General features: G+C 39.8%; 1 protein-coding gene across 1 annotated transcript in view; it reads left to right on the forward strand.

Annotated features, from left to right (window-relative positions):
• The first annotated feature begins 1,026 nt into the window (after positions 1-1,026).
• LOC150082036 (uncharacterized) overlaps positions 1,027-27,505 on the forward strand; it is a 94,465-nt gene continuing 67,986 nt past the window's right edge. The window contains exon 1 of the mRNA XM_090380404.1: positions 1,027-1,209. Within this exon, the coding sequence (XP_090236530.1) occupies positions 1,027-1,209 (183 nt within the window). The remainder of the gene's footprint in view (positions 1,210-27,505) is intronic.

The raw sequence follows: 27,505 nt of genomic DNA on the forward strand, positions 1-27,505 counted from the left end.
AAAGAATTCAGCACTGCATCAGGATGCAATTTGGCCCACACAACTGCAAGGCCCATGGATTTCATCAGGAACTCCAGTCTTCCAAAACAACCAGCTGAAGACGGGTGAAGAGACTGAAGCCATAAGAGAGGAAGAGACCTTCAAATATACTGGGATTATGTAGGCTCAACAACAGTTAGCACAAAAGGAGATCAAGGCCCGCCTGACTGGAAATACTATCAGAGACTATGGGGCCTGCTAAAAACAAAGTGAATGGCGGGAACATGGTCAGTTCCATTAACACCTAAGCAGTCTCAGTACCAGCATACTTCTTCGGAGTCACAGATTGGACCAGCACCGAGCAGGAGGAGATCATGATATCGCCCAGGATAATGATGACCAAGAGCTGCCAACACCCCACGAAGTCGGCCATGGAGAGACTGACCATAGCCCAGAAATAATGAGGGAATGGTTTGGCAGACCTCGCTGAACAACAGAAGAAGGCAATTAAGAATCTGAGGTATTACTTCCGGGAAAACACAGCGCCAATCTACCAAACCACAAGGAACACAAACAAACGGCACACTCCGCGCATCCTCAACAAGGAGACCGTATTCACAGAGGCAGAAGGCGCGCCATGGTAGATACTACAATGCCCCCACCCCCATCAAGACTACATAGATAAGTGGCTTCCAACGCATAGCTCACGAGCGGAAGACTTTTTCCAGGACCCAAGATTTTATGCTTACCATCTAAGACCAGGTAATCAACACCAGGAAATACCCCGCCAAGGACCCCGGAGTGACAAATGACATATGTCGACGATGCCACCTAGCCGCTGAAACGATCCAACACATCACCGCAGGATACAGAGTGATCACCCAGACGAAATACACTCATAGACACGTACAGGTCGCCGGGATAACACATCACAAGCTAGTGCAAAAATACGAGATGATCAAAGAAAGTGTACCGTATTACAATCACAAACCGCAGGCTGGACCAGAGACCCCTGCTCACAAACACTACTGAGACCGCTCCATAACAATGGACAAGATAATCCCCTACAACAGACTAGACATAACCCTCAGCGACAAGAAGGAAATGGCTATCTACCTGATCGGCACAGAGGTGCCCAATACCAGCAATCTTCAGAAAATCTGTGAGGAAAAGATCAGGAAGAACACAGATCTGAAACGGAGGCCAAAAGAAATGCGGCATATGGAACAAGTAATGCATATCCAGATTTCCGTGTCAACAACCAGTATGATGCCAAAGAGTCCCCATAAGAACTTAGCAGCAATAAGTCTCCTATTATTGCTGGGTTCTTATGGAGGCTCTTTTCAGGTTCAAAGAACACTTACATGGAACTTCAGAAAGCCACGATCCTCAACACCTCTAGGATAGTCCGAGAGTTCTTTGAACAACAACAATAATAATAATAATAACCGGCAACAACCAACGACCCCATGAAATTAGTACTAGTACCCGTCATAAAGTTTGGAAAAAATCCCATAAGGAGAAAAAGTTATAATAATGATAAATTGAATTAAATTCTCTATGTTTTTATTTTTTATTTTTTTATTTTTTGTTTTTTTCAACTTTTATGGGTGGTTTGGTCTATGAGTACTGCGCGACTTAGCAGGTGACGTATTATTTAATTATATTTTTAGTTTTATTATTTTATCTCCTTTCATTTGAAATGCATTAAATTCAACGGAAATAGGGAGGTAATTAACCGAATAGAAGCTGAGCTAAATCTTTAAGGAGGTTTTTATTACTACAAGGAAAACTATCTTCTCTTGTGAAAGCCTGCGACAAATGAAAATGCGTCTCAGCTATTGGTAATAAATACAGTATAAGGAACTTAATTGAGCAAGTCTGTTTTTCAAGATGAGATAGACCATTTTTCGCGTTTGAAAAAAAAAAGGGGGGGGGGGAGAGAGAGAGAGATAAAAGAGAACTGAGCGTGCAAGTATTCGAGATATCTACTGATTACGCTCACAGATAAAAAATGTACAAACAGTAGCGCTATAAAATCATTCCGATGGTAGTCTTCGGTATGCTACACGTAATTCTGAGGATACACAATATTTCACTAACGACAAATAATACATTTTTGAAACATTTGCAATACACGGAGAAGAGACTATTGGCGTTCACAGACGGAATGGAATTCTTTTTTGATCAGGTGTAAGAATAGGATATGATCAATAGCAAAAATTGAAGAAACTTCAGTTTCGCATTTTAGGTGCTAGTAGATAAGTGACAAGGAGTACGTTACATATAAATTTGTTTACAAGGGTGCACACGAAGATAATTTTAGGAAACACTGCATTAAGGTAATGTTCTGCTTTCCTCTGTACCTTTGCATATATTGTATCGTTCATCTACCTGCAGAGTATATGAGGTGATGATGCATTTGATTTTAACTGGTGCATTCTCATCAAATTTGAAGGCCGATAAAAGCAATTAAATTTGCCAATGATATTAATTTCGTCATTACTCGCCAACTTTATCGTTAGGGAGTTTTCTTAACGGTAGCAATATGAAGTCTGAGTTTAAAGAACTGATTGATTGATAGTTGATATTTTTTACTGGTAAAGATAAAAGTGAAATATAGGATTAGTGTGAGCTGTGTAATGTGCAGCACATTCTTCACTGCCCTAATGTAACAAAAATCTAATTAAAAATGACGAAGAAATGTAAACGTAATGATGAACGCTAAGTAACTGCAGCCAGTAACGGACGCGTGTGCGCTGTGCAATGGAATTTTCTCTTTATCTTACGTATAGGGGATCTTAGTAAATAGAATTACGGCCCGCACAGTAAAGATGACAGACGGTTGGACACAATACGTTGTATTTGCCAAAGTTCGCCTTTTAGACGTTTCCATCATTTCAAACGTTGGGGGTCGGAGTATCAAATTACTTTAAAGGTCTGAAAAACAGGATTTCGATATATTAGAAGAAATGCTACGTAAAACTGTCAGAGAGAGAGAGAGAGAGAGAGAGAGAGAGAGAGAGAGAGAGAGAGAGAGAGCGCGTTTGTGTTATGTTACTAAAAGCCAGTAATCCGGCAAATTCTAGGCATTATCAATAATGCTTTGGAAAAAATCAAAATAATTTAAACATTAATGGTTCATTTACTTTTCCGATATTGAAACAAGGGCACAGTGGGAATATATCTGATATCCCCGTAAAGTTTTCTGGATAATGTATTCAATGTATTTTAATACAGTCAATAAGTAACACAGACAGCCTTGGCGGATCTTTGAATCTTGATATATCCCCTCATGTCTTTATTTAAAAATTGGAAAAGCGAATTAAACAGGAAATTATCATTTCTTCTCTTTTCTCACTGTAATGTTGATACCCAGCACCGGAAACTTCCAGTCATGAAATTGAAAATTTTAGGCCAGCCCTGCCGACGCCGCTCCGTGATTCTCCATTGTGACGATCCTGGACTCTTTAATTTGAACTTTACCTGTTCTCTTCTTCCTACTCACAGTCCTTTTCCAGGACTCCAACAACTGCACCTAGCACTCTTCTTGCTCCTTTTCGCCTGGGAGGATGCCTACGCTGTCATCCCCCGCTATCTTGCCTGTCTTCCACTTTCCTGTCTCTTCTCTGCTCTTTCCTTGGCCCTCCCCACTCTCGCTCCTGCAGGAGTGTGGACGACCCGCCAGATGTCTTTTACTTCCTGGTCCGGCTCCTCGTGCCAGTGGATGTATGCTGGGAGGCTCCTTCCTGGTGATCGCGCCTCCCAGTAACGAAGAGGCTAGTCAAACAACACACTACTCACACATAACCCACACTGACTGGCTTTGCTATGTTAACAGAGTACTTAACGCGGATTTGTGGGAAACCACGGGAACCGCATAACAATAACACTATGTCCACTATATTTTCTCACTGTTACTAAAAGTCTTTCGAGGACAGGAAATATATCCTCCATATGCCCTTGTTTATAAATCGGAAAAGCGATAATCGGACAGTGCATGATAATTGCTTGTTTCATTCACTTTTTCGGTTTTTAAAAAGGGCAGAAGGGGGTATATATCACCTAACCCCGAAAACTTGCCTGCGTAACATATTCACTATATTCAGCACATCTAATACTCGCATACAGTACTTCAGCCAAAATGAAAAATAATTCGCAAATGCAATTATCAAATGGGGCTTTTACCAGCGCTAACTGTTTAAATACTGGGATTTACTGTAACAGAGCGGTAAAGGTCCGAAATAAAATGAAATGTGTTGATATTTCGACCTTAATATGAAGTACATCGGTTAGATAATGGAAAAGATTCGGACTTTTACCAATTCGCTTTGGTGAAAGTCCGAATCATTTCCATTACCTGTCTGAAGTACTGTAAATTAAGCTTAAAACATCAACACATTTCACTTTATTTCGGACTTTTACCGAAGCATACTAGAAATTCTAGGATTAATATCCCTGGCCTTCTTCTTCTTGAAGGGTTTGTACAACTATATTGTTAAATTTATCTAACTGTAAAATAAAGAGTATTTATTAATTGATATTACAGTACAGTAACAATCTTCCTACCCCAGACTGATGCATTTGTGCATTACTCAGCTGTATTGGAGAGGAGTTTCGATAAGCTTTTCAAAGGTTGCGAAGTTAACATTTAGTTATTGATATTTTTATTGTGTGTGCTTGCGTGCGCGATGCGCTTCCTGTTACTTACCTTACATATTAGAAAACATCTCTTACATTTTACGCATTGCTTTTTCAATTATTCATCGTTATCATTACCTTCACATTAGAAATAAAATAGATTATTCTTTCCAAACGTGTGTTTTTGTAATACTACCGTGTCTGTGTTATGATGGAAATATAGGTAGCATCTGCGTTGTTTATAAGGAATCAATTGACAGATAGCGGAACAAACTGGAAAAGTTTTTGCTTCGAATTCTTGAAGAATGCTCGTCAAGCCAGTGAAGACAGCACAAAAAAAAAACGCTTTTCTACGCTCAGTTTCCGTCGACAGGCATTAACCCCAGAAAATAAGACATTTAACCGTTAATCTTCATCACTGAGCTCTTCGGTTCTTGCGCTTTTATTTTTTTGCAAAGTGTCAACGTTATATGCACTGTTGAAACGGCGACAGTATCGTTTGTCAACAGAAAGCAGACTTCCACGTGAAACATTAATCAAACGTCCAGTCCGTCACCGTGTTCTCAAACAATAGACTTTCTTGCTGGAGCTTTGTAACAACCACCCGCTCCTTCTGACATCATCTGTCTAATTCTAACTTTCTTAGATTTTTTCTATCTCTTTAACAGGTTTGTGTCCATCTCATTCTCTGTTTCTTTTTCTTATGTGTATTTAATACTTTCTGTCATTTCTATTTCTCATCTGCCTGTCTGTGTCAAATATTACCTGTTATCTTATCCTCAAATGACAGACCATTACACTGGTGTGCAAAAGTTAAGGAGTTACACATTTTAGGAAATATTTCATCACCTCATCCCGCGAGTCAAGATTTCTCTTGCACCTCTGGATTGATAATGGAGGTAGTGTATATACATCTACAAATGTCCGCATCTATTTATAAAACCCAAACAAACAAAGTGAACGTATGTTATGAAAATCATACATGTTTCATAGCATGAATAACAAATTACACAAGGGTTAACAGATATATTACAGATGTAATACACCTATAAGTACTGAGGGAAATATAGAAAGGGAAATGCAACCATTTCTGGTAATGAATCCTCGTGCCATTATTCTCTGATTATTAAACCTGTCATTTTTCCCATATTTTGACAGGCTGACATCACACACCACATTCCCTTCAGACGTAACACAATCGACATGGATGTCTTCTTAACATTCAGGAGTGGATAATAGGAAGATTTCCACTGGAAATAAGAAGGACAAGGGAAGAACAAGATAGAGGGCAACCGACCCTCTGCTGGGGCGGTCTGTTAAGAGGCAGACACAGAATTATGAAGGTAGGTACCAAGGGCCAAAAGTATGGGAGAGAGGGAATGGGCAGGGCCCATTGGAAGTGGAGGGATGAATATCATAGGTCTAGTTGGCCTGTGTGGAAGGATTCGCCGTATTTGTCGTAATGAGCTAAATTCTCACGCTGGCCAGACCAGTTGGAACCAGCGTCAGCATCCGACGCCATGCCGCCTAGGAAAAAGAATCAGCATTGCGTCAGCAGAGGTACGAGGGAGCTTCTAAAAGATAGTTTCTCCCTGCAGTCATGGTCACGAGTACTCAACATACATTCCAGTTCCGCACACTTTTACACACCTGCCCGTCATACAAGCAAAGTTTTCAGAGCATCGTAGCGAGTGGCGACTTTTGCTAGATATTCGGTGGCTCAGCTAGATATAGTAACGCATGAATCACCCGTACATCTGAAGTCAGTCTGAATTAGCGCGCGTTAAATAGAAGATATTTTATGTTTCGTCGCATTTTAAAATCGCTCGTTAGAGAGCAGCGAATTTGCAATAAATTTTGTTTTAAACTGGCAAAAAGTGCAACATTATTATTATTATTATTATTATTATTATTATTATTATTATTATTAAATCCATTTATTAAAAATAGCAAGTGTTTGCTTTCACCCCTTATACACAGCCGACCGGCTAGAAGGGTGTACGAAATGCAAGAATTGCAATTATATACAATATGAGAAGGGTGCACAAAAAGCAAAAATTACAATTATTTACAGTATTTACAATATAAGAAGAGTATACAAAAATGCACGAATACAATTATTTACAATATTTACACAAGTACGTATATTTATAATATTGTTTACAAATTCACTCATTGTCAAGATTATAGCTGAAGTAAGCTGTGCGCTTCTGAGATGCTCATGAAACATAAACCCATGAAATGTTAAAAACAGCTTTCAGAAAATATGTGTATCATTCGAAGATTTGTCAGTGCTTAGGAAACTTTAAAAAAAAAAAAGAAAAAATAAAAAAAGTCGAAGACGATCCTCGCTCTGGCCGCCCTTCAAACTTCAAAAATCAATGATTCAGACGGTACTGTTCGTGACCTGTTCAGAAAAGATCGATGGTCATCTATTCGTGAAGCTTCTAATGAAACTGGTATTTATTATGGTACGTGTCGTTCAATTTTAACACAGGATTTGTGAATTATACGTTCCAGCACCAAGTTTCTATTTCGCATCTAAACTGATGATCACAGTGTGCAGCGATTTCTCGCATGTCATGATCATCGTAAAACTGTGACGGACCAAGGTATTTTTGCGCCCCGGGCAGAAAGATTTTTCAGCGGCCCCCCTTTACTAAGGATATATATATATATATATATATATAATTTTTTTTTTTTTTTTTTAATTATTTGTAAATTTTGGCGCCCCTTAAAGAATGGTGCCCCAGGAAGAACTCTGCTAGCCCGTGCCTTAATCCGGCACTGTCGTCAAAGTGCTGCTGCTGACAAACCCTTTATTTCTTCCAATTACTGGTGAAGAATCGTGCATGTACGACTATCATCCAGAAACAAAGGGTTAGTACTCTCAATTGATGACTATGTCCTCTCCGAGGCATTAAAAATCAAGACAACCGCGATCAAATGTGAATATCATGTTATCGTATTTTTTGACTCATTGTTCATTATCAATTTGTCCCGTGTGGTCCAAGAGGAATCAGGAATGCTAACAAAACAAAGTGTTGCAAAATGGCCAGAAAAGTGGACTTCAGGAGCGCTTACAACATGATGACACTCCTGTGCGCTTGGCGCTATCCATTCAGAATTTCTTGCTAAACATTATCACCGTGCGCCCCGATACAACCTGGAATTAGCTTACTCTGGTGTGTGTGTGTGTGTGTGTGTGTGTGTGTGTGTGTGTGTGTGTGTGTGTGTGTGTGTGTGTGTGTGTGTGTGTGTGTGTGTGTGTTACTTCGTCCATCAGAATAACCGGTAAGCTTCATTTCCCAAACATCAGTTCAATCTCCGAAAGATCAAAGATATACTGTATATATAAAATCTCATATTGGGGTTACCCGAAAATCCTCATCCACTCGTGAAAAAGATCCATAAACTGCGTGTGTTCCCGGTCTGTTTGCCTGTTTTTCTGAACGAAAAACTCAAGTTTCTCGGAGGGGGGAAAAAACGTTACTGTCCTCGCCTGAGACCGACTAACATAGCCACGGAGTGAAGAATGAAAAGCCCACAGAAGTTCCTCGCGACATTGACAGGATTAGAACTAGGACCTTTTTCCAGCGTGTGGAGAGAATGGAGATTCCGTTCTACCTACATTGTGCTACCCGGGAGGACGACACCACAAAGATACCGTAGAAGACAGAACAGTTAACTAAATATGTTGCATCCAACGCGTGAAGAAGAGATTCACTAATTACAGCAGTGGCGGCTGTTGACCAGGTAGGTCTGCACCCAGAACAGCATTTAGTAGTTTAGTGAATACGTTGTTAGACCCGTCACATTTTGTTGTGCCTTCGCAGTAACAAGAGAAGTGAAGAATTATGAATACAGTTTCGTTCTCCATTTAAAAATATTACCATCTAACAATTACAAGTCGCACGCAGATTTTGGAAATACCAAAATTTATGCAGATCAAGTAATATAAAAGAAAACAGAAATCTGATAAGCATATGACATTAAGACGGAAATAAATGGCGAGAAATCGAAAAGCTAGAAAATAATACATTTCGTTCGCTAATCTTAAGTGTACTTTTTTTTTTGTTTGTTTATGCGAAGACGTCCCCGCCCCTTGTGTCTTCTCCTAACTGTGCAGTAACACTGACATGGTTATTACCGAGTCATCCGACAGATAATCATGCAAATATGGGTATGGCGTATGTATCATAGCAATCCCTGTTAACGAGGTAGCCTTGTCTCGCTTAATGTCAGCTGTTCAGAATGCTTAGTGTCAACTTCTGTGCGGAAACAGGCGTATCACCAATTAATGGAGCACACTGTTTACTGTCATTTTATGTTGACTCAGAAAATTAGTTTCACAGATAATGCACTATTGTCCAAATACGTGATTCTTGCTGCATAAATGACTAAAGGTGTGTGTGTGTGTGTGTGTGTGTGTGTGTGTGTGTGTGTGTGTGTGTGTGTGTGTGTGTGTGTGTGTGTGTGTGTGTGTGTGTGTGTGTGTGTTGTAATTCCGTGCATTCTACGGTCGGTTTGTTACACGAAATACCTGAATTTCCGGGAATAAAACTATGCAATCTTTGCCTGAGACCGACTAACTCAGCCACGTTGTGACAAAAGCCCATAAAAATTCCTTGCGTCATTGATGGGATTCGAATTCAGGCTCTTACTAACCGGTGTGTGAAGCCGGGAATGTAACCCTCGTGCTAGCCGCGGGTGTTGCCAGCTCTCTTCCACTTATACACACTCTCAACCTATTTTCTTCGTTTGTTTATCTCTTGCTGTTTCATATTTAGTGATTGCATGCATTATAAGCCAAAAAGCAGAAACATATTATAAACAGCAACTTACTGTATCTCCAGGGGGAATACCCCAAGGGGACGTATTGTCCGCCACCTTCTTCGCAATAAGTAGCCCCATTTTTAGTTCAAAGTGAACAATTCATTACATATGCAGACGATTTGAAATTCTTTGTTACCTCTAAAGAACAAGAAACTGCACTTCATCTATCCCAGGAAGCAAACAAGACAATCAGGAAGCTAGAAGAATATTTACACTATATTGGACTGAAACTTAAGGAAAAGAAAACTGCCCAAATAACCTTCACCAAAAAAAGAATAAAAACGAAATTAAGATCTTTGTGAACAATACCAGAGTCCAAAAATCCCACGCACCTGTCCACCTTGGCCTTAAGTGGGATGAAGAATTAAGTCACCTTGGCGTTAAGTGGGATGAAGGATTAAACTTCATACCTCACTTCGAACACATTAGAAAAAAGACATACACAACACTCTGGAACACTAGACAAGAACTCACCGGTCTCCGAAGCTCCCATCTTATGATTCAATACATCCTTAAATACGTTACACCGATTCCGTTGTACGCATCGACTATCTGGTCATCGGCCCCCAAGAACAACATCAAGGCCTTCTTAGGGGTAGAATACTGGCTACTGAGATAGCTAAATAGGTTCGCCGGGAAACCGTTTACCATTTCAACAGCAGTCTTGTATGCCATGGACATGTGTTTTTGTAAAGGGCGGCACCTAGAACATCTATTCAACTCCGCCTTGTATCTCTGTGAAGAACAGTATCACTACAAATGGGCCAGATATGTGTGTGACGGAGATTTGCGTGTATTATGTGTGTGTTCTGTTGTTGTGTCTGGCCGCTTGGCTACCCAGAAGCATCAATCACCTGGAGAGATGATTCTGGGTACTCGTCCACACCACGGGAAGGTGGGCCAGTCCCAGTAATGCGCGTACTGTCTCAAAAGAGACTCTGACCCACATGATGTTGCCAGCAGGTAGGTCAGGATTCTTTTGGGGCCCATTCCAGAGGGGCAGACAAAAAAAAAAAAAAAAACACCCATGGTGTAGATTATGGGGGGAATAAAAAAATAATAAAATAATAAAATAAAATATAATAAAATTTTAAAAAATTAAATAAAAAATAATAATAAAATAAAATAATAATAATAATAATAATAAATTTAAAAAAATTAAAAATAATAATAATAAATAAATTAATTAATTAATTAAAAATATATAAATAAAAAATAAAATAAATAAATATAATAATAAAAAATTAAAATTAAATAAAACATAAATAAAATAAAATAATTTTTGAGAAAAAATAAAATAAAAATAATAAGTTTTAAAAAAATATACAGTGAAACTTCTCCTAACGGACACCTCTCGTTAACGGACATCTCTCTACAACGGACATTTTCAAATTCCCCAACTCACCTCCATTGGTTTTAACGTGTTTTCAGCTTCTGTCTAGCGGACTTTCTCTGTAACGGACGCGGACAGGCAATCTGCACTGTTTCGTTTAGATTAGCACTTAATTTGATCTCCCCATAACGAACTGCGGGAGAGCTCACGGCCCTTTTTCTAGGAACTTTTCTTCCACATATTGCCTCAATCTATTTTCTATTTCCGATTCTCTGAATTTTATCAAGGTTTACGTCGCGGCTGTAAACCCTTTTTCAAGAATTTTTAAGGCACGTGTAAAACTTCTGATGAATTCGGTGTGTGCAGGGGGCGGGGTGAATTTGGTCGGCCTTTCGTCTTTTGAGTTTCAGTTTTCAGTTTTGTTCAGTGTCGTGTGAAGTGCACGATGTCTTCTCGTAAACATTTAACTTTAAAAGATAAAGTCGAACTCATTAATGCGTATGATCGGCAAAAAAATAGTGTTCGCAATCTCGCTGCAAAATTCAAAATCGGGAAGACGCAGGTAAGCGACATCCTAAAGAAAAAAAATGAACTGCTCAAACAATTTTGGCAACACGGAAATGATCACGTTCAAAAATCATTCCCGAAAACTGTTGGACTTCAAATTGACAATGTTACGTATGAGTGGTTTTGTCGCGCACGTGCTAAAAAAATCCCCATTAATGGGCCTATTATTAGGGAAAAGGCTTTGGAGGTTGCGAAATCTATGGGAGTAAATGAGTTCAAAGCTTCTGTGGAATGGCTAGACAAGTTCAAAACTCGGCATAAAATTTCTTGGAAAACCGTAAGTGGTGAAGGTGGATCTGTTGATACTGGGGTTGTAACAGAGTGGACCGTCAAATTGGAAGATTTATGTCGTGATTTTGAAGCTAAGGATATTTACAACTGTGACGATATCACAGGGTTGTTTTTTAAAGCTCTTCCTGAAAAAACAATGAATCTAAAAAACGAAAAGTGCCAGGGCGGAAAAATTTCTAAGGAACGCTTGACTGTACTATTGTGTACAAATATGCTGGGATACTTTGAACAACCTCTTGTTATAGGAAAACCACAAAATCCTCGTTGTTTCAAGGGCATAAAGTTGAATCTTTTGAATGTTGACTGGAAGTCTAATAAAAAAGCGTGGATTACACGAGATATCATGAGCGAATGGATAAGTCACTTTAACCAAAACATGATTCGTCAAAACAGAAAAATTATTCTTTTCATGGATAATGCTGCATCTCACCCGCACATTGAATTGTCCAACATTCAAATCGTTTTTCTGCCACCAAACACATCTGCAGAGTGTCAGCCCTTGGATCAAGGGATAATAAAAAATTTTAAACTTCACTACAGAAAACGTGTTTTAAGACATCTCATTGCAAACATGAACGATGTAACATGTGCGAGTGACCTTGCAAAGAAGCTCAGCATCCTAGATGCGATTCAATGGATTTCCTCTTCAGTAAACGCAATTAGAAAACAAACTGTCGTGAACTGTTTTGTAAAGTCTGGCTTGTCAAACGCAAAAATTGAAGTTGTGAACAGCAATGTGGAGCACCAAGAAGAACAAGAACTTCAACATCTATTGATAATGTACGATACTTCAGCTACAAGTGACCCTGGCTACAAAGATATAGACTCAAACCTCACTACAGAAGATGGTGCTCTAGATATCAACGACATTATCATCGATATTTTTCAAGAAGTTCCTCATGAGGATGAAGAAATGGAAGGAGGTCATTCTGTCGAAGAACATATTAACGACGAACCACCGATGAAAATAGAAGAAGCGCTCGTACAAATCAATCGTTTAAAAATGTTTTTCGCCGCTGAAGAAGATACTGAAGGACTTTCGATGGTTTCTTCACTCCAAACAAATGTTGAAAACAAAATTATCAGCCGGAAGAAGGTGCAGAAGAAAATAAGTGATTACTGTATGTATTTTTCTTAAGTTAAAGTCATAATATGCATAGCACAATTGTATACATATTATTTACAAAAATATTGTGCAAAATCTGTATATGATTTAATTTAATTTTACATTAAACGTTTAACGATTTTTCTCTATCTCTTGTATATGTAATTGTATATTATTTACAAAAATATTGTTCAAAATCTGTATATATTTTAATTTAATTTTACATTAAACGTTTAACGATTTTTCTTTCTTTCTTTTTTTTTTCTCCCTCAGACTTCTTGTTAGCGGACACTTCTCTCTAACGGACACATTTTCGTTCCCCGTGGCTGTCCGTTAAAGGGAAGTTTCACTGTATATATATATAATAAATAAAAATTATTTTTATTTATTAAAAATAATTTTAAAACAGAACGCAAACTCCAAACAGAACGCAAGGAGGAGAAGAAGGAGGAAAAAACCCATTGTCTAATCCACTTCAGGCCAAATGGCAGGGGTGTTGACCACTCTATATGATCTCCTCCTTCGAGCAAAGACTTCCGTAGCAAAGTTGTGAATAGCAAATAAACGTTCAGGGGTTTGGAGTAACTGGTCTAATTGGTTTTCCGATATTGGGATTGTGTTCACTAAACCTTGTCTCAGATCTTCGTACAGAATACAGTCAAAAAGAAGGTGCCTCCAGTTTTCCTTGGCTCCACAGTAGCACAGGTCAGTCGTACAGAGGCCTACTTGGTACAGTTTTTAATTAAGAGAGCCATGTCCAGTAACTATGAAGGAAGTCTCCACGGTGAGGGAAAGCCAGGATTGGACCGAATTAGAGGATGTAAAGGTGACATCAGGAAGGAATCTTCTAGTAACCACTCCAACCTGGGATGTATCCCAGCGGGTCTGCCAGATGTTCACTAACTCGTTGTAGCATCTGGCTTTCTCAGCTTTTGGGTCGGTGTCAAGATCAAGCTCGATGTCAAGGAACTTAGTGGGGATGTTGTTTTTATTTCTAAATACTAGTCTCTGTAAGCGGCATACAAATCCAGAGGAAGAGTTCCAGCTATGACCTGGATGGCTGCTGTATAAACTGTTCTGCAAACTCTAAGGATAGCCAATAGCATTGTACGTTGGATGGAACTCAATCTGTCTATCATCTTGACCAAGCCAACTCGGTGAAACCAGGCACCGGCTGCATAAGTCTTGTATGCCAATCTTGGCATCACACCCTGGAAGTATATCATCATTACTAGAGGCATATTAACTCTGGTAATGCTACTAATGGAAAGACTAGATGCGCCGAAAGTTGGAAATGTGATCACTCGCCCTCGGATGATGCGACCGAGAATAAATAGGGAAGAATCAAATCTCATGTGCGAATTGACTCAGTTGGACTCTCTGGGGAGATGAGATTCTTCCCAGCAAACACTGTGAAGTATTTTAATAATTTAAGCATAGATCCAAAGAAAATATGTACAGACAAAATGTATAGGACAGAAATCTTTGATAATGTGTACCGGCAGGTACAAATATAATAAGAACACTAATTTAATAATTTATATAATAATATTTATCTTATCAATTATTTAGTAATTAATTAAAACTACTTAATAATTAATTTATTAACCACATGCTCCGTGTTTTCTCATCTCCAAATTCTGTAAATAAGTTCGTGTAAATATGCTTGTAAATACTGAAATAATGTAACCACACCCTCTAGCTACACGCTGTTAATGGATGTCTCGAAAGAGAATAAACAGATGATAATAATAATAATAATCCTCAAGAGAGACAACGTCCACAGTAAACATGAGACAAAAAATCAGAGAATAAGAGAGTACTTGGACAAATTGAAGCAGAACCTCCTTGCACTCAGTAAGAGACTACGCCGATAAAAAGGGAGTCCAGAGGAAAATAAACAACCAAATATTCGATGAGGACCAAAGAGGCTTCTACAAGAATCTCGAAGAAGACGAGAAAGAACGTAACGGGCCACCCGAGAAGAAGACGATTGAGGAGTTCTGGGGAAACGTATAGAGCAGGGAAGTAAGACATAACAGCCGAGCCATCTGGATAGAACTAGAACGCAAGAAAACCAAGGACATACAAGAAATGAGAGGGTGGGAGATTCGGGAAGAAGTAAACAGACGATCAAGAACTCTCGCAACTGGCGAACCCAGGAATAGATAACGTCCACAACTACTGGTACAAGAAGCTCACTTGCACACACACAAGCACCTGGCAGAGCAGTTCACCCGAATGATAAGGCGCCGAGAGACAATCCCGAAGTTTCTCACTCAAGGAATCACATATCTGAAGCCTAAAGACGAAGATACAAGAAACCCGACGAAATATAGGCCAGTCACCTGCCTCCCAACAATGTACAAGATCCTGCCCAGCTGCATAACCAATAAGATATCAGACCACTTGGAGAGCCAGAACATAATGGCCGAAAAGTAGAAAGGATGCAAGCGGCTGAGCAAAGGATGCAAGGAGCAATTAACCATAGATGCCGCGGTTATGAAGCAAGCCTACAAGAAGCGCCGCAACATCCCCAACTCCTTCCCGACTATAGAGTTTAAGAGTCTAAGACACCTCCAACAACCTGCGAATGTGTAGTTCTAACTTTTATTCTTGTGGTGAGCTCTAAAATGTCTAAGTAAATGCTGGTAATTTCCGCTTTAACATCACATCTTGTGCTAACAACTAAAGACCACAAAATTAGAGAGAGAGAACCTGGTGGCTCAAACTGTCCACTTATGTATTTGAATCGTAATGCGATTTCATAATGCTACAAAGAATTTCTTTCATAGTAAGTAAGAAGAACCATATTTTGTTCTTTTTTCTCTGATTTCAATGGTATGGATTGAGTTTGAAATTACATGTGAGCAGGAACCATAACAAACTTTGCACAAAAGAACAGTCGACAGAATGTAAATTCATATTGTCACAGTGTTTTCTGAAATTTAAAATTTCCACAGTTTGACAAATCAGTCTAAGTTTACTTTGTGAATCTCTTTAAACAGTTAAGTTTCTCTTCTTTAAAAGTATTATTCTGTCAATTCTTCTTACCCTTAAAAATAAAGAAACACAGACACAAACTTTACAAAACATACTTTTATCGACTACCTATATACCCGTTAAATGGAATTAAATTCGTTGTGTGAACACGATCGTGCTGATTGTACATTTTCAATGTACTGTGTAAGAGTTGTTCGTTTAGAATTAAGCTTCAGATAAGAAGTGACTTTTAAATCAGGACACCGAAGTACGAAACTCCAGATTCCCCCCCCCTCCCCTGTGTTGTTAAAAACAACAAAGACACCCTATGATAATTATGTCTGAAATGACCTGGGATGTTTCTTCGTTTGATTTCTAAAAACATAGCTTTTGTCGTGAAAATTTGTACGTAAATTATCGATTTCACAAGCTCCAAGGAGTTGACCTATTTTGCTTCTTCATCTTACTATGAGAGAAACTCAAGGCGAAAACATGCAGATATAATTCTACGGGGGGGTTATCACGGAAATAGTTGTGTTCTTTTAATTTGTGCGTAAATTTTTAAACAAAGTTTGTGGTTCTCAACTGCATTTTCCCTCAAAGTTCAGGTTGGGAGAACTTTCCCTATCCGGCTCAGTTACAAACGACATGAGAAAAATTTTTATTCAAAAGATCTAAGAAAAATGTATCGTACTGCATTTGGCAGTGTAATTACTATTCATTTTCAAGATAATCAATTCGTTTGAAACTAAACGAGCCGGTGCCTGCTAAACTTTCAAATTAATTGTATGCTTGAAAAATCCATTTTTGTTTATTCGTACATTAAATCACAAATGTCCAGGACATCATACGCCCATCTGTCAACCTCTAGACTGGGAAGGGAACAGAAAATGTTCACCTGCTTAATTTAAGTATTCTTTCAAAAGTAAACTTTCAAATAAACAACTTCATTTTTTTTTTCGGGATGGAAATATGGTTTGTTATGAAAATTGTTTATGAAAATCAAGTTGTTTGTGATCAAGCAGTAAGTTAAAGTTTAACTGGGCATAAGTACTTTGTCTATTTGTTACAAAGACTAAATGAACCGCCAGCACTGAAATTCACCCGTTTAAAATTAGAGATTTTTCATAATTCCCAGAGAGATAGTTACAGATTGATAGTAGTTCCAAATTTCGACAGAATCAGTTCCGAAGTCAAAGCTCCGGGGATCTAGTTCCAGGAATAATCGAGCCATATTTGGGGTTTTAAAAGCGGATCTCTCTATATTTTCGGTAGATTTGTGTGTCGTTAAGATGTCAATGTGGTTATTTTCTGTCTTTTGCGTCTCAAAACAGATTATTCACTTAAAATTCGAGTATGAAGATTGATTGATTTATTGATTGGCTCACCAATTCATTTTTTCCTGTACCGTGTTGGAGTTGAAGTTTGTGTAAAATGCGAGCAGATGTTAATGTAAATTTGGAAATAAACACACGCGCTGTACTTTTTTTCCCGTCAGAATGCATTGGCTTTAATTCTGGCTTTCAAAATACAGACAGTGATGTGGATTTTTAGATTTTCCACAGAGAGAACTACTGAGGGGAAGAAAAAAGTTTCTCTATAGTTTTTCCAGTGAGAAAATATCTATTTAATTTCAAAGAAAATATATATACATATTCCAGAAGAAGAGACATTTTATCGTTTTCACATGTATGTTGGTCGTCAATGCTATGCCAATTAGGAAGGACGGAAATTAACGCTTTGATATTCGCCGCTAATTTCCGATCAGAACTATAATCGCTTGGAAGATGATTACATCCGCAATATTTATGTTTTCGATGTTAAGTTTTCAAAATAAGTAGAAGAAAAAATAATATTATCCTAGATAAAAAAAATGAAAAAAAATAAATAATAATAATAAGCGCACGTGCTCATCTCTTTTTTTTTTTTTTTTCAGTGAGAACACTGTTATGTTAATGGTTACCGCTAAAGAGTTTAATGCTTGCAAAAAAATAAGTTAACTAGTAATTTCATTCTTAAACCGTGATGTTCTCAGGTTGGGAATCTCCGATGATGTCAGAGCGGAAACGGCCTTTAATACTAACACTCAGATCGGGCCACGTCCGTGCTTGTTTTTGGAATGCAGGATAGACGTGCACACGTGTGTTTTTGTTTGTGAAATTCAAACGAATAAGTGGGGAATCGAAAGAAACTTGCGTTCTGTGTGTCAGTTGAAGTTGTATATGGTTTGTGATTTCATACAGCTAAGTGTAAAAATGTGTTTTCTTTAATGTGTAGCCTTGTGCTGTTGTTAACATGAAATAAGTTCATTTTCATCGTTTGTGGTGTTACCATCCAAAAGGGTGGCTGATGTTTTCGAACGTAAACAGAAAAGAATGTATGTTCTGTGTCAACCCAAGCGTGTATCTCCGGGCAGATTGAATTTTGAATTTGCGTTCTGGTGTTAGCATGTAAATAAACTGAAAAAGAACTAAAATCTGACCATGTAGTAGAATAAATCGTCATGTGTTTTTCGTGTGATATTGTGGTTATTGTGGAGAATACAGAATGTATTTTTGCATATTTCCCCATCAGGTAAGTGTAAAAAGGGCTGAATGAGAGTAAAGTTAACTTTGCTTTTAAAATTTTATCAGTCATTGTGATTCTTAAACATAATTACTGAGGATACAGATGTAGGTGTAAAAATAAACCGTTGACGATAATAACTTAACTTTTTTTTGAAAATGTTACATACACACATGAGAATAATACTTTTATTAATTGCTAAACTGTTTATGTTATTTGATGACTTGTTAAGAAGCAGATGCCAACGTTAATATTGGCAATTTTAAGTTTTTTGAGAAAAACAATGTTATTTGTTGGTCACATAAGAAACACATGCCGATTTTCCATACACACTTTAATAGCTTGACAAAACTGAATGGTTAAGCGTAACATGTGTGTTTTTTTCGAAATTTAAGTGGAGTTAAAAAGTACACTTGATAATACGAAAATATACAGTTTTATTCTTGAGGTAACAACGAAAATAACCGAAAAAGTTCAAGGTTAAAGTTAGTAATTTTCATTAAACAAGTACACTTGATGTCGCCCAATATACTCTTTTATTGTTGTTGTGACAGCTAAAACGTCCAACTTAACGTTGGGAATTTCCACATTAACATCTTGTGCTAACAACTAAAACGGCAAAATTACAATCTTAAGGAAAAGCTAACTGCAGTCAGTTAGCTTTTCGTCGGACGTCGAACCACTAGGGCTCCAGAAGAAATGATTTTGTACATGTCATCTACCAACATTTTTAATAGATTGGACTAAGTTTCAAAGATACAAACAGACAGTTTCACTATATTTTACATATCAAGTACATACAGAGGTTTTAGAAAAATAATCACTGAAGATAAACTTCATAAGACTTCAAACAAACACAGTTTTAATTTTCAGCTTTTCAAGAAAAGGGTGAAACTTTGGTCAAGAAAAACTAAAAATACAAATTTTATTTTCAGGTCTCAACAACAGAATAGTAAGTAATTTATCTTTCAGAAAAAAAGAAAAAAAAAGTTTTCCATCCCGCATGGCTTTTCATCCTGCACAGAAGGGGCTGCGGCTGGGCGACGGCGGCCCCTCACAACATAAACACTCCAAAATAGACTTTCCCAATTAACACCCACAATGCATTGCCACAAAATTAATGTTAAAATTATTCACAAAAATTCACTATGACGTCACAACCAATACATTCAAAACTTACATCTAACCCAAATCTAACGGGGAACCCGCAGAGTCGTGAGGCAACGTCTCCGCTCGTCACCCATAACGATCGCAGATCGCGTCCCGAAAAATAAATTAAAAAAATAAATTCGATGATGAAATTACAACTAACAACAGCTACTGAGAGAAAAACAAACTTTTTATTCCCAAATACCATTTCCCGCCAAATCGGACTCGCCTCCGTCCCCGCAAAATCGGTTCATATTGTCAGGACCCGCATCCTCCAGGGGACCCGTATCACCTCTCATCATTACTACTTACGAATATCTGCCATAAAAATAAAAACTGATGGTTTTTAAGAGCAAGTTAGATTACAGACGACCTCCTAATATAAAGACAGACGTAAGTAAATCACTTTTGTACCTGAATTAAAACATCTTGGCGTAATTTTAGATGACAGGTTAACCTTCTCCTCTCATATTAATCACCTCGCCTCGAAGATTAAGAAGTTCGCTGCAGCAATTATCCGCATTTCCAAATCGGACTCGGGACTAAATAGGAAAAAACTCTCTTACTATATTATACAAGCAGTATTCATACCAATAACAACATATGCTTCCGGAGTCTGGTTCCACAGAGCCGTTAATGTTAAATCCCGTTCCAAGCTCATCTACATTCAACGGATTATGATGCTTGCTATGCTCCGGGCATGCAGGACAGCGTCCTCTTGCTCTGCAGGTACTTGCTGGAATCTTACCACTAGACCTGCATGTCATATTCAAAGGACTATGCTATCGTCTAAGGCATGGAGTTCCTGGCGAGATTCTCGGCATCTTATTGATTTATTTATTTAGTCAGGTAAAGAAAAGTTACATCCACCTCTTGACAGCAATCAAATGCTAGGAGCGTAAACGCAAGTATAAAAATTAATACAATATCAATATTGGGAAAAATGAAATATACAAAGATCAAGTCAATAATTAATTACAGAAGTTAAGACAGATTAGGTTCGACATAATACTCTAAATACATTCAGCGTCTGTACAAGAAGAGTGCGGGGATGCCGGCAAGATGCTGCAGGCCCTGTCAGGAACAGGAGAAGGGGCGCATATCATCCTCTAACACAGAAGCCACGTAAAGCGATGGTGAAATGAAAAGATCTAAAATTGCAAGACTGCGTAGGTACCAACAAAAACTTTTGATCTGTAGGCTTTGTCAACGCAAATCGTCTCGGGGTTGATATTTAGGTTGTTAAGTAGTCCAATAGTGTGTGCTGGGAACATAAGGCTGATTTGGTTGAGGGCAGGTCTGATCAAAGATCTTTGCCGGTTAGTCATTCTGCTGTTCTTCGTGGTCAGGATGGCAAGGCTATCGAAGCTAGGGAAATGAGCTTGGAGAGGGTAAATAGGTTGCGAGTGGTGATGATTTGTTTCCAAGGGGTCATTCCATGCAGCGAATGTAGTATACCCCCTAGAGATAGTAAGGGGATGTCCTGAAGTCCTATTGAGGGATCGAAGAAGCCAATACTCAGTCCCCAAGAACTGCCACAGGTTGGCTGTAGGAGCAGAGGACCAGATTTCCGATGCGTAAAGTGCCACGGGTACCACACAAGTTCGGACAAACCTAGTTATTAGCTTCTTATTGCCGTAACCAGCCAGTTCCAATTCCTATTCTTTGCCGCCTTTTTTCACTTTCTTATTCCTAAGGTGTTTTTCCTTCTGCTTGGAAATTTACTCACATCCAGCCAGTTCCTAAAAACGGTGACAAATCCCTCCCATCCAATTATCGTCCCATTGCAATTATATCTACTCTTTCTAAATTAATGGATAAATCAATTAACCGCCAACTCTTAAACTATCTACAAACCTTCTTTCTGATCAACGATCGCCAGTATAGATTTCGTCAGTGTCGATCCACTGGTGATGTTCTGGTTTATGTTATCCGTTTATAGACAAATTCTGATGAAAAAAATGGTGAAACACAAGCAGTTGCTCTTGACAACTCAAAGGTTTCCGATCGTGTTTGGCATAAAGGTCTTCTAAACAAGCTTTCATCTTATGGTTTGCCAAATGTTTTTTTGTAATTAGTTATCCAGTTTTCTCTCTGACTGCTCACGAGGGTGATGGTAGATGGATCTCTGTCTTCTAACTTCTCCACTAATGCTGGTGTTTCTCAAGGTTCAGTTCTTTCCCCCACTCTTTTCCTCTTGTATATTAATAACCTTCTTTGAATGATCGGAAATCCCATCCTTAGTTTTGCTGATGATAGCACATTGCATTCCACCTTCCAGTTTGAGAAACCTCGCCCTGTTCAATCAGCTTTAACTTCTCGAATATCCGCTACCAATTCCTTAAATGCCGATCTCCAGGTAATTCTCCAGTGGGGCAGTGACATCTTAATTGATTTCAATTCTTCTAAAACTCAGTCCTGTTTATATCTCATTTGGGGATTACCCTGACTTCTAATTTCTTTTGGCACAAGCACATTGCAAATATTTCTTCCTCTGCATCTAAAAAACTTGGTTTTCCCTTTCGCTCTGAGCGTCTTTTCTTCCAAACAGCTGTTCAATCTGTACAAATCGCAAATCCGCCCTACCATGAAAGATTGTTCCCACATCTGGGGCGGTGCCCAAAACCTCTCTCAGGCTTCTAGATTCCATTCAGTTAATTAATGACTCATCTTTAACAGAGTCTTTCCACTCTGTCTCGTAGACGTACTGTGTCTGCTGCATGCATTTTCTACAGATACTTCCATGAGCACTGTCTGAATTGGCTTCTATAATTCCCACTCTCTCTTTCAAAACAGTCCGAACCCGTGCAGCCACCAGCCAACATCCATTTACTGTCCAACGTCAAACTCACAAAACCAACTTTTCATCTTCCTCGTTTATTCATTCAACTGCTGTTTTCTGGAACAATCTTATTTCATACGTTTTTCCTGAAAATTAGTCTGCAGAAGTTCCAGCCTCATGTCAACAAATATCTCCTTTCGTCTTCTCAACCTCCAACCCATGCACAGTACTAAGCACTATACACCAATGAGCCAAATCATTATGACCAGCGAGTCATTCGAAGCAACTGCAGATGACTGCGGCGCGTGCGCGGGTCGGAACACGGTATAAAAAAACACCTGATACTGAGCTCCGTTAATCAGTGTTACTCTTGTTATTCAGATGGGAAAGGCAGCGGACTTAAGCGAGTTTGACAGAGGGCAAATTGTAATGGCCAGACGACTGGGTCAGAGCATATCCGAAACAGCACGACTGGTGGGATGCTCACAGTCAGCATTGGTTAGTACCTACTGAAAGTGGTCCGAGGAGGGGGAACCCACCAACCGCCGGCGAAGTGTTGGATGACCACAGCTCATCGATGCTCGAGGTGAGCAAAGACTCTCCCAGATGGTACGTAGGAACAGAAGGGCGACTGTGGCACAACTCTCCGGTAATTGGAATGCTGGTGACGGGAGTAATGTGTATCTATCATTGTTTTCACACGGTACATCGAACTCTGCTGAAAATGGGGCTGCATAGCCGCAGGCCGCTCCGAGTGCCCATGCTAACTACGGTTCACCAGCAACAGCGCCTACAATAGGCACGCGAGAATCGAAACTGGACCTAGAGTGATTGGAAGAATGTCATATGGTCTGATGAATCACGTTTCCTGTTACACCATGTGGACGGCCGGGTACGTGTGCGTCGTTTACCTGGGGAAGTTATGGCGCCTGGATGCACCGTGGGACGATAACAAGCCAGTGGCGGTGGTGTCATGCTTTGGGCGATGTTCTGCTGTGATACCCAGGGTCCAGTCATCCATGTGCCAGGCACTCTGACGTCTACCACCTACAACGGGGGGGATCCCACTAGGGGCCCAACATTTGCAGATGACCTGATACTGACTGCTGCCGCAGACAACCGACTTCAATTGGAAACCCAGGCAAATCAAGCAATTCAAATTCTACAAGACTGGATGAAGGTCCATTTTCTTAAGATCTCACCGGGAAAAACCTACTCAATGCTACTGAAAGGAACATTAAATCTCCGTAGACCACCGCAAATTAAAGTAGAAAATACAACTATCAAACTACTCAGTGAGATGAAATATCTAGGAATCATACTGGACAGGAACCAATCTTTCAACCCACACTTGAAACATATCCGAGAGAAAATCAGGAGATATTCTGCCCTCGTCTCAAGAATAGCTAAAAGGGATTGGGGACTAAAGAGGCACACCTTGGGACTGTATTACAAAACGACATTTATACCAGCCATAACTTACGCGTCACCCATCTGGTTCCAGAAAGCAACTACTGCAGTTAACAGACGGACACTAGATTCCATCCAGAGGACAATACTCCTCTCTATTTCACGGGCCTGCTGCACTGTGAGTACACATGCTCTGCAGGTTCTGGCGGGAGCACTCCCCCTTGACCTCGAGGTGGTGCGTTGTGCCATGGTGCAGCATCTCGCAAAAGGGCTTCCCTGCACCTTCCTGGGCCACTCCATTGACCCTACAGGAAACCTGAAAAGAGAGAAAACAAAACTCGCCACCCACCTGCAGCAGATCTGGCAGGATAGGTGGTCAGAATCCACAAAAGGGGAAATAACGAGGAAATTTCTGCCTGATGTCGGAAGATTATACCCAAAAGCACCATCATGGTTTCACCCTGGACTGTACACTACGTACCTTTTAACAGGTCATGGGGCCCTGAACGCCAAACTAAACAGTTTCAAATTAGTAAACGATCCCCGCTGTGTCTGTGGGGAAGTGGAGACATGGTCTCACATAATGTACAACTGCGAAAACTATGAGGATCTCCGCTGCCTCCTGATGACAAAGCTCACTTACTTCCCTCGCGATAGGGAATTAAACCTGTTGGACTCGCAAGAGGAGTATAAGGAGCTGACAAAATTCGCCCAGGAACTGTTCACCCGAAGAAGGACACTTATTGCTGTCTACAGGGATCAAGAACAGGCACCATAGTCCCACGACTAAACTAACCATCCTTGGACTCAACGAAGCTGGCTCTCACCCAGATACAAGACCTTCCTTTGGGACTCTATAGAAAATTTTTTTTTTTTTTTTTTTTAAGCCACGCTCCCTTGCGTGGCCCTTTGCCTCCACACCCCGGGCGAGAGGGGGAGGTGACTTCTGGTCTCCTCCTCCCCTCGCCGCCCCCTCTCTTCCCTCTGGTGGGGCATGGGCCTGCTCCACTGATTTGGGGGTCATCTTCTCTATGGACCCCTTATTTCTGTCTTTCCCCCCAGCCTTCAGTCTCCCCACCCCTCTCTCTCTCTCTTTTAATTATAATTACTAGTGTCTGAACCATTGTTAAATTGCATGAGCCCTACACCCAAAAACTTAACATTTATTTGCATAAATAGTACTTCTTTTTGGCTGACCCATAACGTTATATAACGGTTTTTTTTTTTTTTTTATTTATTTTATTTATTTATTTTTTTATTTATTATTATTATTTCTTTTTATTATTATTATTTATTTATTTTTTTTTTTTTAATTTTTTTTTTTTTTTTAAGGTCCTAGCCACTGAAATCTCAGGAAATTAGGTGGCAGGACCTGCCAGAGTAAATAACTATAATAGTGGTGTACCTGGTCTGCCTCCACGAGGCAGAGTGTGGACAACGTTGGGTCCCATTAGGGGCCCAGCGGCTAAATGACCAGAGGAACAACGGTACACGACACTACACATGTACAAAATCCATACACTTTTAAACCTCTGGCATTGACAGTGTTCTGTTTCACACCCACAATGTATAGCACGCGGAGATGGGGGAAACCCCTGGTGCCGTTTGACACTAAACACACTCTACACTCTACACTCTAGGGGCCCAACGGCTACAAGGTCAGAGGAACAACACAACATGACGCTACACAACATAAACATATACCTTACACTTTTTAAATCTCTGGCCTTCACAGAGTACACACCACGGAGATGGGGGGAACCCCTGGGGCCGTTAGACGATGAACACTTTACACTTTACCTAAACAGTCCGCGTTATAATATTCACCAACTTCATCAAATATTTAGGTTAAGTGTAAGTGTTCCGGAGTCCTGGAGACACTCAATGTTTGACTGCGATCTGTATGACGACCTACGACTATGCCTAATAACGACAATCCAATTTATACCAGACAACCAAGAACCCAGACTGTTAGACACTCAAGAGGACTACAAAGCACTCAGTCAATATGCCCAGGATCTATTTTTCAGAAGGAAAACAAAGGCAACCCGACTAGAAGGGCTGCAGGAGGTCAAAGAAGAACGTGACACACAAATAAAATTTATCATAATGTACGAAGCTATTCCACAGCACCCACTCTGTGATACCCAGTTTGAACACCAATCCAAAATTCCCACTCCTGAAAGTAAACAGAAGAAAACTCCAATTCACTGCACGACAAAGGCCCGATAATAAAAATTACAGAACCCCAGATCCCCGGCTTGCCAGGAGAAGACCTTGTTCGTTGAGTCAATGGTGACACCACTGGACGACATCACCATTTGAATTACAGCGGAGGTACAACAGGTGATATGGCCTATTGGCCACCCAAAACCGCACTTCCGTGTCAAAGGGTCTTTTTTTTTTTTTTTTTCTTTTTTCTTTTTTTTCCTGGGGAGGGGGAGGACAGTTTTTCTCACCTTCCCCATATTTTCACTCTCGTGGGGCATAGGCATGTCCCACTGAAAATAGGGGGTTACCTTCCTATCCGGTCCCTCTTCATCCTATTTCATCCCCCAGTTTTCACCCTCCCCTCCCAACACTTTCTCTTGTACAGCGACTGCCCATCCAAATTTAAATCACATCAAATTTTGCCCGACATTTTAGGATCTCTAGAAATAGTTCTTTCAGGGTAAATACCACGCAGCGCTTTCTAAATGCAATTTTACCTAAATCAACCGCGATCGCTCCAACCTTTATTTTAGGTCCTAGCCACCGAAATCCCAGGAAAGTAAGTGGCAGGACCTGCCAGAGTATAATTAGTCTTTTGGTACACCCGGCCGGCATCCTCGTCGCTAGGTATGGTAACGCCGGGTCTCACTAGGGGCCCGGGGACCAATAGGGCGGATGAACAATGGGCACAACAAACTACATACCACATGGCCCATACATTATATTTAAACCTCTAGCATATAAAGAGTATTGTCACTCGATACATAGAACATACGCAGAGATGGGAGAAATCCCCGAAGACGTCTGACCTTCAACGTACCTATAGCTATACATACCTATACCTAAACATTATTGCTGACCAGGTACACCCTTTCATGGCAACGGTCTTCCCCTCTGGTGGTGCCGTCTTTCAGTAGGATAATGCGCCAGGCCACACCGCCAGGATTGTTCAAGACTGGTTCGTGGAACATGGGGAAGACTTCCAGGATTGCTCTGGCCTCCAAATTCCCCAGACATCAATCCCATCGAGCATCTGTGGTTTGTGTTGGAACAGCAACTGATCTGCGGCGTCTCAACCACGGACCTTACAGGAGTTAAAGGATCTGCTGGTTGTGTTGGTACCAGATGCCACAAGACACATGCAGAAATCTTGTAGCATCCATGTCTTGCCGGGTACGAGCTGTTTTGGCTGCACACGGAGAACCAACATCATATTAGGAAGGTGGTCATAATGTTTTGGCTCATCGGTGTAGGTTCTAACAGCCTTTTCCATAGTAACTGTCACTTCATTGATTTGGTAGGAAGCCAGGTATTGAACAAAAAATATATTTATGAATTAAAACTGCAAACTACAATTCTTAAAAAACAATGTACCAAGTCATTACTGACAAGACACCTGCAAAAATTATGCTTTGTACATCTCCTCCTTCTCACCACAATTAGAATGAATAGGGGGGAATTTCATAAAACTAAAAAGTTAAACTATACATACAGTTCTGTCCCACACAGGGGAAGAAATATAACCTCGGATTTCTAATTGTTCACTATAAAGTATATCGTAATTGGCTTCAATTAAAATCTTCAGCTTAATCTTCTGCCTACTTTAAAGTTTGGAATAGTCGAAAACAAGTTAATAATAAATGCAAAATCAATT

This window comes from Mastigoproctus giganteus, chromosome 8 (genome assembly GCF_048544385.1).
Source record: "Mastigoproctus giganteus isolate SK-2022 chromosome 8, ASM4854438v1, whole genome shotgun sequence".
In the NCBI taxonomy this organism is placed as follows: Eukaryota; Metazoa; Arthropoda; class Arachnida; order Uropygi; family Thelyphonidae; genus Mastigoproctus; species Mastigoproctus giganteus.